This window comes from Heliangelus exortis, chromosome 3 (assembly GCF_036169615.1).
Source record: "Heliangelus exortis chromosome 3, bHelExo1.hap1, whole genome shotgun sequence".
Lineage (NCBI taxonomy): Eukaryota > Metazoa > Chordata > Aves > Apodiformes > Trochilidae > Heliangelus > Heliangelus exortis.
The window spans coordinates 47,759,000-47,771,562 of record NC_092424.1 but is presented as its reverse complement, the minus strand read 5'-3'; the positions used below and the strand labels follow the sequence as shown (position 1 = coordinate 47,771,562).

General features: G+C 41.8%; 1 protein-coding gene across 1 annotated transcript in view; it reads left to right on the top strand.

The window, feature by feature from the left end:
* IGF2R (insulin like growth factor 2 receptor) overlaps positions 1-12,563 on the top strand; it is a 59,082-nt gene that overhangs the window by 2,021 nt on the left and 44,498 nt on the right. Inside the window, exons 2-3 of the mRNA XM_071740481.1 lie at positions 6,085-6,218; positions 11,693-11,817. Coding sequence (XP_071596582.1) covers positions 6,085-6,218; positions 11,693-11,817 — 259 coding nt within the window. The remainder of the gene's footprint in view (positions 1-6,084; positions 6,219-11,692; positions 11,818-12,563) is intronic.

Genomic DNA, 12,563 nt, shown 5'->3' with positions numbered 1-12,563 from the left:
AGCTGCAGCAGCCTCTGTGTCGGGTGTGTGATTATCAAAAGGTGATCAAGTAAAAAAAATGTTGGGGATCAGAAGAGGCAGCGACTTGCCTTTAAGTAGAATGATAGCCAGGTTAGGAAAGCTGTCTTGCAGGGAGGAGGAATGGTGTCAAAACCACTTTGCGCAAGAACTGTGGCATGAGGCTACTTAAACTTTGAATCAGTGGTTTTTGTTGCTTGTTTTGTGCAGCCTTACTGGCCTGGTATGTTTGGACAGTCTGGAGAAAGGAAAGGCTTTCATTCTCTGAAACTTTGTCAAATGTAATGGCTTGTAGTGATTGGTTTCATCATGCTTTCTCCTTTCTTGTGTGTTCCAACAGCTGACTGTGCTGTTATGTGACTTTGATTGTATTTAAGAAGTTACTACTCAGTTTGGTCTCTTCCCCTGTTTTTTCCTTCTCCTTGCATCTTTCATGTGACAACACAGGAGAAACAAATTCTGGAGTAAGAATTTATTTTGTGAGTTGCCCTTCAAATCTGTCTACCTCAAAAAAGAACAAACCAAAACAAAAAAACCCAAACTTGACAATTTGGGTTCACCTTCCATGTAACATCGGGGAAAATGCTGTAAAACTTTCCTTCCTCTCTAAAAAAATTGCAGGAAATATTTCGTGTGTGTTGATAGAGCGGCAAATACAAACTGCCTCCTCTTGTGTGCTGTTTCGTCTGATACCCTGGATGAGAGATGATTTGATGACAGGTAATGTTTTTGTCTCCTGTCCAAGGATAAAATTGGTGCATAACTTCTATAACTTTTAGGCTTGTAAGTGGGAGGAAAACTCCTTACACTGCTGAAGTTTGCAGGGTTGCCATTACGTAGATTTTCCCATGTTGGGGTTGTAAATCAAATCTACTTTATGTTTAATGTTGTAGTTTTTAATAATGCAACTTGTATGGTTTACAGTAGGGGTACAGTTCTGTTTACTCAAACCTTGTCTTTTCAGCCATTGTGAAACCACAGCTGAGCTCTTGCGTGCTGCTGGGAACCCTGGGTTTAACGTTCACCTTAGTCGTGGTGAAGAAGTATGTGCTGAGTACAAAGTGGTGACTTCTAGGTGAACTTGCTCAGCTCTCTTAAGTGCTTTGGCTTATTTAAGTGGAAGAGGTCACAAATAACTCATTATTGGATTTATTTGCATATGTGCATGGTCGCTTCAGAGCCTGGGAAGGTTCCATTATAATGGTTTGAATGTGATTTTTGTAGCACATGAGCTTCCTATAACTTTTGAATACTTGAACTTCAAATTGCTATCCCTTTTCTTTTCTGGAAAATGGAGCTGCTGTGGTTCAGAGTGTAGCACAAAAGAATGACTGATTTTTGGAGAAAGCTGAACAGCTTAAGGTGTAGCTGTAAGGCTACTATGCATGATGTGTGTGCAAGGAAAGTTTCCTGATGGCACAGTGTGCATGATGGTTGGAAAAAGGTGGCAGGTAAGCAAGAGCAGAGCTAAGCATGAGTAGGGATGCTTTAAAAAGCTCCTGATGCACAGTGATATCTCTGTACCATGTGCCATTCAAGCTCCCATGTTTTGTAAGGAGAATTTGCTTTAAATAGTTTACCATACCTATTTGTGCTAAAATTTTAACCACATTTGATAGTGGGTACTCTGGCAAGTAGTGGATCTGAGGCGGTAGTTCCAAATTTGAAGTGGTCATCTACCAAATTGTTAATGAGCTTTTCTGCCTGTTACCACGCTTGTTGAACCTGTTCATAAAAGAGGTTCAGATACTACTTTATTCCTAGCAGTATTCCTCTGGCTGTGGAGCTCCTAAACACAAAATTGTGTGGATGCATAGTTGCACACAGATCCATTTTCAACTCCATAGTTACAGTTTGCCTTCTCTCTGTCCTGGGCTGTAGGTGTAAAAACCCTTCAATAAAATGATCCACTTAGTGTGTTCCCCAGGGAGTGAACTCAGGTTTACAGCTTTTTGGAGCAGGGTGACCTCTTCTTCCTAGCACTCATCCTGTGGGTAACAGTTTGAGAACCAAAACCTCAAATCCAGTTATGAGCATGGTAGCAGCAGTCTTTCTGTTGCTCTCTTGCATTTTTAGTGGTTCACTGGTGCTCAGACCTCAAAGTGGCTCTGATGTGGGCACACACGTGCTGTGGCAGCCGGTAGCCATCTGCATCTTGTCTAACTTCAGTGTCTGACCCATTGCTTTGCAAAGTAAACCAGGCTTGCTTTTTCTCTCTCCTGTTATTTTTTTCCACGAGTTGTTTCTTTGCTTCTCAATAAAGTGCAGAGCTCTCTTGATCTTGCAACTTGCTGAAAAGCAGTTCAATTTTCTTTCTCATGGCATTGCTTCAGTGTCTTAAAAGCAAAGCTAGGTAGCTGGAAAGGCTCACCTGCAGGCAAGGTTATTCCCAATAACTCGTTTGGACCTTGCTTGCACAACTGCTTACAACAGTGTCCTGGCCTGGCACTGCCTCCAGCATGGGATCCTCCCTCCTCCCCTCCCTGCCTCCCTGCTGCTGGTGCATGGCCAGAAGCCACCTGCATGAGCCAGACTGGGGACTTGCCAGGCCCTGTCCCCTCTCAGTGCACATGCACAGGCACCTGTTGTTTTTGCCGAGTTAATTTTGAGAGAGGGCAGTCCCTGGGCCCAGCTTGTGCCAGGCGCTAGGGACTGTAACATTCGGGGGAGGAGGAGGGGAGGGGAGAGACGAGGAGAGGAGGAGAGCCTGGCCTGGGGGGTTGACAGTGTGTGTATGTTTCAGGCTCCTAACTGTGGCGCAGTCCATGGCTGTTGTTTTCTGGAAACAGGCGTCACGTTGTGATTTCAGCCAAAATAAGTGTGACAGTTTTGATCGCGGCAAATGCCATGTTTTAGCCCAGATCTTGAACTACACCAGAAACAGCTGCTTGAATGGTACCATCTGCAAGGTTGCAGCTGTATTGAGCCCCCTGGGCAGCGGTGCATCACACCCCACCCCCATGACCAAGGCTGTTGCTTTTTAAAGTGGTTGATATAACAGCTCCTTAAACTAGTTCAACTGGATTGAATCTAAGATAGCTTAAGCCTTTCAAACAAGTTAACTTGAACCTGGTCAGGACGTGATTGCATGAGGCATCGCCACTGGTGGAGGCGAGTGCTGAGCAGCTGGAGGAAGCTGGTCCCTGTGTTTTAGCCATGGTGGGTATGGGCAATGTGATTGCCAAGAAATTGTTTCCATTAGGGGTTGCAGAGAAGAGAAGTTTGTATCTTATTGAAGGGTAAGTGCAACTTGAAACTATTCCCAGGCACTTATTTAATGCTGGATTCTTACTTGTGGGAGAAAATTCTTGTTTTTACTGTGAAAATGTATTTTGCGTCTCTCTGAGAACAGCTGCTCAGGGTTTACATCCAGCCTGCTGTTTCTCCTCATGAATAAATCCTGCCATGCTCCTCCAACACACTGGGAAAAAAAAAAAAAATCAATCTCTTTAGCTTCCTTGAAAGTAATACTACTCTGAAATGGCATTTTCTTTTCTTTTTTGGTTGCCACTGAAGGTGTGGTTTGGAGCATGATTAAATGTGGGATTTCTTATTTCCTTTCTGTGGAATGTTTTGAAGGACTGCTCAGTATTCCCTGTCCAGGGGCCTGTGAAAGGGTGGAGGGCTGGCTTGAGTGACTGCTTTGCTTCTGTTCTCTATGCTGCTCATCTTGTTTCTCTGTTGCTTCTGGCATGTGGCTGAACTGATTTGAAGATGTTAATTTCCTCTGTTTCATAACCTGGAACTGGGAAAGCAAAGCCCTTAGTCTCTCACAAAGTGATAATTCTGCTGTGTGAAGGACTTAGTGTCTCATTCTGGTTATAGATTTTAACTTGCAAGTTATCTAAAAAACCCCAACAAATCTGACATTGAATAATGCTCTAGGTTGATCAAAGTTATCTTTTTGTTACCTTGCAAAAACAGTCAAAAAAGACTACCAGAGCCCTTGGGAAATCTTCAGTGAAATGCTAACTTTCTGGGGCTTTATTGTGAAGAAATTATTTTGATTTGCATTTTCTCCAGACGGTGAAAGTAGCTTTGGTCATATCTCTTGCTGTTTTCAGAGCCCTTGAAGGCAGAGCCGGGTTTTTCTAACTCTGTGTGTGTATTGTCAAGGTTTCTGTCATTCCCCAACTTTGGTTGTTCTCAACTGTCCTTATTCTCTTCAGAAATGCAAGAAACTGGCTCAAAGAACTAACCAGTAAGATTGTAAAATGTTAGCTCTGCCTGCATATGAGGAAAGAATAATGGAAAGTGTTTGTCTGAGATTGAGACACAGTCCTCGAATCTGATAGAAAAGTAATTTTATTGGTGTTTTGGGTAGGACTTGGTACCTGGTAAGCTATTTCTTGAGCCTTATATTATTATATTTGAGCCTTTATGTTCCTATATGATTAGGAACATAAAAGATTTTTTTTTTCAGTTCACAGAGAGAATTCTTGTAGTTGTCCCTAACTTGTTCCAGCCATTGGCAGACTCAAATTAATATGTCTGCTGTAGTATAGGGAAGCCAAGAACCTTGTAGCCAGTAATTAAATGGAAAAGTATATGGTATCTTGATTAGAGATGGGTTACACTGGATTTGAGAGTTCTTGGAGGATCCAAAACCTAAAGTGAAGTAGCTGAACTGCTGTTGCCCCTTCCTCATCAAATGCCTGGGCTTCAGAGTAGAACAATGATGGGTTTTCCTCCTGGGGGAATTTGGGGTATGATAACATCAAATGATGTAACACCTGTGAGCTAGAGATTAATGCAGAGAAGCTTTATGGATGAAGCTTCTGCTCAACTTCTGATTTTTTGATAGCTGAGTGGGAGAATTGAGCTCTGGATTTGGTACTAATCTGGTGATTAAGACAAATATTTCTGTGGGTCAAATAGATGCATTAAAATCTATGTGAGTTTTAAAGAATGGGATTACCAGGTAAGTCACTGTGCTGTCCTCAGTTTTCTGTTCTGATTACTCTGTATTAAATCCTACTAAAGTGTCCACTTGAGGTCGAAGAGAAGCTGGGGAATCTCTTCTGTTGCAAAAATCAATACTGTCCAGAGGAAAAGCTGAGCTAAGCTGACAGCAGATGTTTACTGAATGGTGCCTCTTTAACAGAGCTTGGTCACAGCACTGTGCTCATGAGTCAGGCTGTCTAAAGAACTCCTGACTCCAAACTAGCTGACCTGGGCCTGCCTTGAAACTGGGTTGTGCTGTGTCATGCAGCTGACCACATCTCACTGTGACCTTAGTGCTAGCTGGGAGGGAAATGAGTCCTTGCTCTACAGGCAAGGACTGAACTACAGTTCAGTAGTCTGAACTACACTGCATTTAATTTTTTTCTGCTGTTACTCTGATTTATTCCCCATTGTATTTAACCATATCTTAATATTCCTTTATGAGTTTTTAGACAACTGACTTTCTGATATGGCTGTAGCTAGCTAGTGAGATCTTTCGCTGAGTCTTGCAGATGGCTCTGCTTGCATTCTACCTTCTGACATCACCCTTCAGAAACTGTCCTTTCAGTGTGTATGGATGTATGTATCTATAAAATGCATGAAGGTGCAGCTAGACCTTTTAATAAACATTATTAGCATCTTCCAGTGCAAGTGCTGTGAGAATCTCAACCCCAATTTTGACTCTGAAGATAGGTGGCAATGCTTCTAGTGGGCTATTTTGTTCCACTTAGCACTTCTGCCACTCTTCTTGGGTATGGGTAAATTGCAGTAGTGTGCAGCCTGCCAAAGATAGTTGAGAAGTTTATCAGGCTCTCAAGGAAAAAGGTTCATCACCTGTGATACACCTAGTCCAAGTGCCTTCACAGAGATTTGAGGCCAGTGGGGTGTTCAGGAAAGGGGAAAATGGACCAATATATGTTCCTCAAGTGACTAAATCTGTTTGCTTCTTGATCATGACACAGTAACAATTATTTGTGGCATTTATGGCTATAGAACACAAATATGAAACTTGAATTAGTGGTGCTCTTAGCTTTATGACTTGTTTATTTCAGTGGCTGTGGTCTAGAGGATGGCAGTGCAGACCTTATGAATACCAACTGATGTTTGTTTTTTTCTTTTCAGTTACACATGGGAAGCAATTGATGCAGACAGACATGTGGTGTATAAAATAAACTTATGTTCTGCTATTGAAGAGTGTGGAAAATCAAGTGCAGTCTGTGCATATGACATCAATAAGAAGACCTATATGTCAGTAGGTAAGTACACAAGTGTCCTTCCTCACAAGTAATTCAGAGTCATGTCAATGGATGGTCTTACAGCTTTTGCAAACTTTGACAGGTTAGCAGAGATTTTTTTTTTTTTCTTTCAGTGTAAAGCTTAATTCTGTTGTAGATTTATGGGGAGATTTGGCAAAACATGAGCTGATTGCAGGTACTCACTCCACAGGACAAACTTATGGTCTAGTTAATTGTACTCTGTGTGTGTGAAGCTGTGCAAGACAATTAAAAATAAGTGCATCTACCTGTGGCAAGATAGGCACTGTGCACAGCCTTGTTTCAAGCTTGATGCTGAACACAGGATAAAGCTTGAGTGCTAGCTCCAAATTTTCAACGTGGCCTGATGCTACATCAGCTACTTGTTTAGAGTTAAGTTATTCTCTGTAATGCAGTCTTGGAGTATTGCTGAGCTTCTGGGCTGTCACAAGGAAAGGAAGTAGATTACATGCAGCCCTCTGTTTTCAGTTGCACTTGTCAAATACGATGGCTGCTTCAGTAGTTAATAGATGTCCTTGGTATTCTGAGGAGCAGTGGGCTTCTGCATGCTGATTTAAATGTGGAACTGGCATATTCCTGCACAGATGCTTGCCCATAGTTTCATCAATTAGAAGCAGCTTGTGCTCTGAACAGTGTTTGTGTGATTATTTTCATGGATGCTTTGTGTTTGAAGTTGTTTCTGTGCTTCAGCTGATGAAACAGCATGAATACTGATGAATATGTTGTCTGGTGGTTCACTGTTCACTTGTAATAGGATAAAGCAATAGCTTTCTGAAGAGTGATGTCACTTCATACTACTTTAATCCTACAGATCTGAAGTCTGAATCTAACATGCTTGCCAATCTTGCTTTCCACTGGCAGATATCTCTTATGAGAGGCTATGATTCTTCAGTAGAACTGTCTGAATTTGAACTGCTGGAATATGGTGATGAGGAAGATGATTGTCACCTGTTTGCAGATGCACAGCAGCTAGTTAGCCTCTTCTCCCAACTTCTCTCCATTAACTACAGAGATACTTTGGTTTCAGGCTGTGATCAATCAGTGCTTTTTAAATAAACTACCAGTGTTGTGACCCAGGCTCAGTAAATAATTTGGCACATTAATTAGAGTGTATCTCAGTTCATGGCTGCATGGTTTTTATGTAGTAAAGTATATCCAAGCTCCTGAGGTTTTGGGGGTGACTGGTTAGGTGTATCTGAATTCAAATTGCAATTGCATATAGTTGCATTCTCTGCTTTGAGAAGCATGACATCTGACATCACAGTAGACCACTTGATGCTGTGAAGGTGTTTCATTTCTAAAATGTCCAGCAGGAATTTTGTTTCCTGCTGATGTGGGTCTCAGCTTGTGTTAGGCTGAAGTTTCAGTTGTCTGTGGATTATAAAAGGAAGCAGCATCTGTTTTAATGTGGTTTATTTGTGTGAGCCTGGAATGTGGCAAATGAGGAAGCCTATTTTCCCCAGGGAAACATGAGATCTAGAGGCTTTTGTAGGTTTTGTTCCATGCTTCTTGTGGAAAGAGGAAGGAAGAAGAAAGCTGGGTGATGACCATGAGCAGTATCAAATATTCTGCTGTATGCAAACCTTGAGCATGTGATTGCCAGACTGCTGGAGGAGGATTTGGCTACAATTGTAACTTGGTCTTGCAGACACTGAGCTGCAAGAGACTCTTGAGGATTAAGCCACAAAACCTGTTAAAATATGTTCTTAACCACCCTGCAATAAATTAAGAAATTAAGGCAGTGCAGTTAGCATTGACATTGAATTTTGCTTTGTTTTATTAGTTAAATTGTCTTAAGTTTTGTTCTTGTTCACAGTAAGTCTGAGGCTTACTAGTGATGCCTGCCATGCTTCACCATACTGCCTCTACTTGCCTTGGAGCTACAGCACATCACTGAGTTGAGATCATGCTAATGGTTTATCAAACTGCTTGTTTGTCAAAAAAAAAAAAAAAAAAATCACACCTAGTGTGAAAAGAGTAATCTCCTTAATTCGTGTTTTGGCAGGTGTAGACTCCCAGTGTGGGTTCCAGTGACCTTGAAGTGAAGCCACATACCTATCTTCAAGCAATCCAGCTGATAAGAGATTACTCATATGTCAGAGCTTGAGTGTAGCTGAACAGCTTTGATTTGGGGGAAGATGGGCAGTTTGCCAGCAAGTAAACTTTGCTAAGTTGTAAGATTTCTTCAAATACAGTCAGATCTCTTCTTCATTCTTTCAGAGAGATACTTTCATTACAAGCAATAGTTTTGTTTTAAACATCAGCCATGCAGGAGGTAACAGCTGTAGGACCGGTTCTGTTTGTTGATCCCAGTTGTGAGAGGGGGTAAGGCTGTATGCTCTGTGACTGTGAGCAGTCTGTATCCAAGAGGGGCCTTGTGGCTAATGTTAATTCTGTCAGGGTGATGTGCCAGTGCCGGTGTTGAGACCTCAAAGGCTTCTCCTGGAAAAAACTTCAGCTTCATTGATTGATGTTGCAAGTTTACAAGGTGTAGGCAGTGAGGATGGAAGTGATGTGGTGCTTAACTGTGCGTGACCTAGAGACTTGTGAACTGTTTAGCTGAACTGTTGTGAAAATTAGAAGTGGAAATATTAATGTAACTGGTAACTTGAGTGGTGAAACAAAGTCCAGCTGTAGTATAGGGGCTAGACATGAAATTATAGCTGCCATCTAAATGCCCACTTCTTCTGGAGAGCTTATAGGTTGTCTTCCATGATTGCCTTTCTTCTTCTAGACAGCTGAACAGGTGGATTGAATCATGAGTAAAAGGTGTTGTGGACAATGCTATTGATACTAATTTAGCACAACTGTGTAATATGAAGTATCTGGTGCTAACTTTTGTGAGCTGCTGTACTTCCTGATTTTTGGTGTTACTTTATGGAAGGGATGAATTTTTAAAGTCATGTAGAAACATGAATGATCACTGAAGAGAGAGACTGATGTTACGGGAAAGGTGGTTGCAGAAGTGGTGTTCTGGAAGGAAGCTCATGGGAAGCTGATGGTGTGAGGGCATGGCTCATGGGGCTGCTTGCTTAGCAGGGATGGGAGGAGCCATGTGCCACTGAAGAGATTTTTGCTAAAACCTTTAGCAAGTTCCCAAACTAGTTTTAAATGTGCAGGGGGGAGGAGGGAGTGCATATTGCCCTTTAGTAAACAGGATGTACTGGCTTAACTTGATTTTTCTTGAATATTGCTTTAACTGAGTACATGGGAGTCTGTTCATATGACCTGAGAGCAGTGTAGTGTATTCTGAGAGTTCAGAGTAAACTAATACTTAAAGACCATTGTGGTAAGTCCTCAGATGGTGCTGCTGTAACTTTGCTGTGTTGGGGCTTACAACTATGTACATTTATAGTAAAAGTTGTTAATCATGTATGTATATTACTAGGCATAGCTCTTCTGACCAGAAAGTTGTGTTGTCTTCATTCTGCTAATCTAGAGAAAAGAGAAGGGTTTGCCAGCATCTTTTAAGTAGTGATGTAAAAAGTGGAAATCTTGCTTTCAAAGTAGGTTTCAAAAACGGCTGCATGATACCTTTGTCAGTACCAGTGCTGGAAATCTTAAAACCTGAAGACCTTGAGAACGAAAGCATCAAGAAATACAACAGACAGGAACCACTGACAGCCTCCAGATGCCTGGCAGGTGGGATGGAACTGCAGTAGCGGTGACATCTTGCACTGTTGCTGGTTCTCAGCCTGTGCACATGCAGGTCTGGTCTGCACTGTTCTGGGCTGGCATATCTCCACTCTTGCCCTGCCTTGCAAAGGTGCAAGGTTATTAAATGGTCAGTAATACTCTGGTTATACAGGGAGCTCTGTGAAAGGTTGCTTAGGTATGAACATCTTAATGTGCCTTCCTGATGTGCAGTTAGTGTGAGCATATGTGGCATGTATACAAGATCCCTGAGCTACTGAAGGGATGCTGTGTGGGTTACCATTGAGTTTCTGCTCTGACTGCCACTGTTTCAACTTCACCAGCAATTTTGGTGGCTATAGTCACTTTCTCACTGCTACAGTTCAATGCAGCCAGAGATCATCAGTCACAAATAGATCTCTTCCCAGTTCCTTTGCAGGATTGGGTGGAAAAAATCGTGCTGGGGAACCTTTTGGAAAGATGGAAAACACTGCCCATTATTAGGAGAAGCGCTGGCAGTTGGTAACAGCTTTAAGTATGGGTGCCTGGAATAGTGTTTTTTCAGAATATTGCCATCATTGTAATTTTGAGGTTCTTGTACATTCTTCCTGCCCAGTTTGCTAACTTCTGCTCCTCTTGATCTCAAGACTATATTATGTGGTCATAGTGTAGTTTTGCTTGCCGTGTGTGAAGAGATGACAGGCTCAGCAAAGTTCCAGTCAGAGTGTTTCTAAGATGAAACTACATCTGGCCTAGGTGCAGAAGTGCTGTCTGCAGTGAGTACAGGTTTTACTTACTTTTTCCAAGTGTAGGCATCAACAAAAATGGAAAGGGGGAAGTCGGTCAATACGTGCGTCTTAGAGCATTCTCTATAATTCAACCCAAACTCTTTGCAGAATTAAGATTTACCTATCAAGAATGGTCATACTAAATCTAAAAGGGCTTGGTGCTTAATGCTAACCAAAATAGGTTTGAACAGGAACAGTGTCCTCAGGCAGGCTGAGAGAATTGGGGTTGTTAAGCCTAGAGAAGCATCCAGAGAGACTTTACTGTGGCTTTTCATTACCTAAAGGGGGATTATAAGAAGAGTGAAGACCAAGGTTTTTGGTAGGGCCTGTTGCTTTAGTACATGGGATTATGACTGTAAACTAAAGGAGGAGAGATTTAGATTAGATATAAAGAAGAAATTTTTTTACAGTGAAGGTGGTGTTAACACATGAACAGTTTGCCCATAGAGGTGGTAGGTGCTCCCTCCCTGGTGGTGTTTAAGGCCAGGATGGATGGGGCTTTTAGCAATTTAGTTTAGCGGGAGGTGTCACTGCGTGTTGAAATGCATTGGATTGGATGACCTTTAATGGTCCTTTCCAACCCAAGCCATTCTATGATAGCCTTTCTCTCATGCTGTGCTGGTGTTATTTGTATAAATGGCTTAAAGGCTAAAAAGTTGATTAATAGAAGGCTGGTGGGAGGAAGGAGTGATTGTGTTACTTGAAAGTAGATGGTAACGATTTCCTGATGGAGTCTTTTGTTCCTGGGGCAGTGGCATGTGTTGTTGGGCTGCTTAAGGTTAAAGTGCTTGCTAAAAAACATTTGAGAAAGTAGAGGACTTGATTAGAGATATCAAGCACTATCTTAATTTGTTTTTTCCACACTGCAAGAACCACAAGGAAGGTTTTCATATCTACTTTGTTCAAAGACTGTCTTCCAGTAGAGTGGTGTGTTCTGTACTTGAAATCAGAGCTTGTCTGTTGAGTTTCTGTAAAAGTGCTGTTTTCTGATAACCCCTGTTTTCTTTGCTTTTTTTTTCCCCTTTTTAAAATTAGGTGACTTAGGCTCACAAAAACTTTCTGCAACTCTTATGGAACTCCGTACTACACGTGGCTGCTTGCAGCAAGGCACCCAACACCAAGTTCAAAGCAACATTAACTTCCTTTGTGGGAAAACACTAGTAAGTTTAATTCATGTGTTCTTCAATGGAAATGGCAAGTGCTTCTAACTTGCTTTTTAAGGAGACTTCTGTACTTACGGATCTACTAATTACCGAGCTTCATAGCTTATGAAAGAGCCAGTCATGTTTTACTACCAAATTAAGCTCTATCTATTGTGGATTTCAAAATTCAGTCCTAATAGAAAATCATTGTAGATTTGCAGCTTAGTTCTGATCATGGGCTCTTCTGGGTCTTCAATGTTTATACAGGATATGCCCTGTAGTATTTTAATAGGGTGATGGGGAAGAATGAGTCCAGAGCGTACAGGGTGCTGTAACAATGAGCAGTGTTTGTTTAAATGCTGGCTGTGCCCAAGCTGTGGACCTAGAATGGCTGTTTAATAGAACAGCATAGAAGAAAACTGACCTCTGTTATGGGTCAGTGTAACTAACAACAGTGTTAGGTTTTGTCTGCACTTAGTGGAACTAACAGTGCTTGCATGTGTGGATGGAATTCCCCAAAATGTTCCCAGGGGCATGTGTACATGCAGTTCACCTCCACATGCTTTTGGTTTTATAGCTTCTGCACACTTAACTGATAGCACCATTTGGTATTCTATACAGACTGTGATCAGTTTACGTATTTGTGTACCAGGGAGAAGTATTTGTGAGTGCTGCTGTTGGCACTGATGATTTTGTTGCACACCCCCTCCTGTAAATCTAGCCAACTCAAACAAAGTGCTAGTGCAGTGGAGGTTTAAATGCTT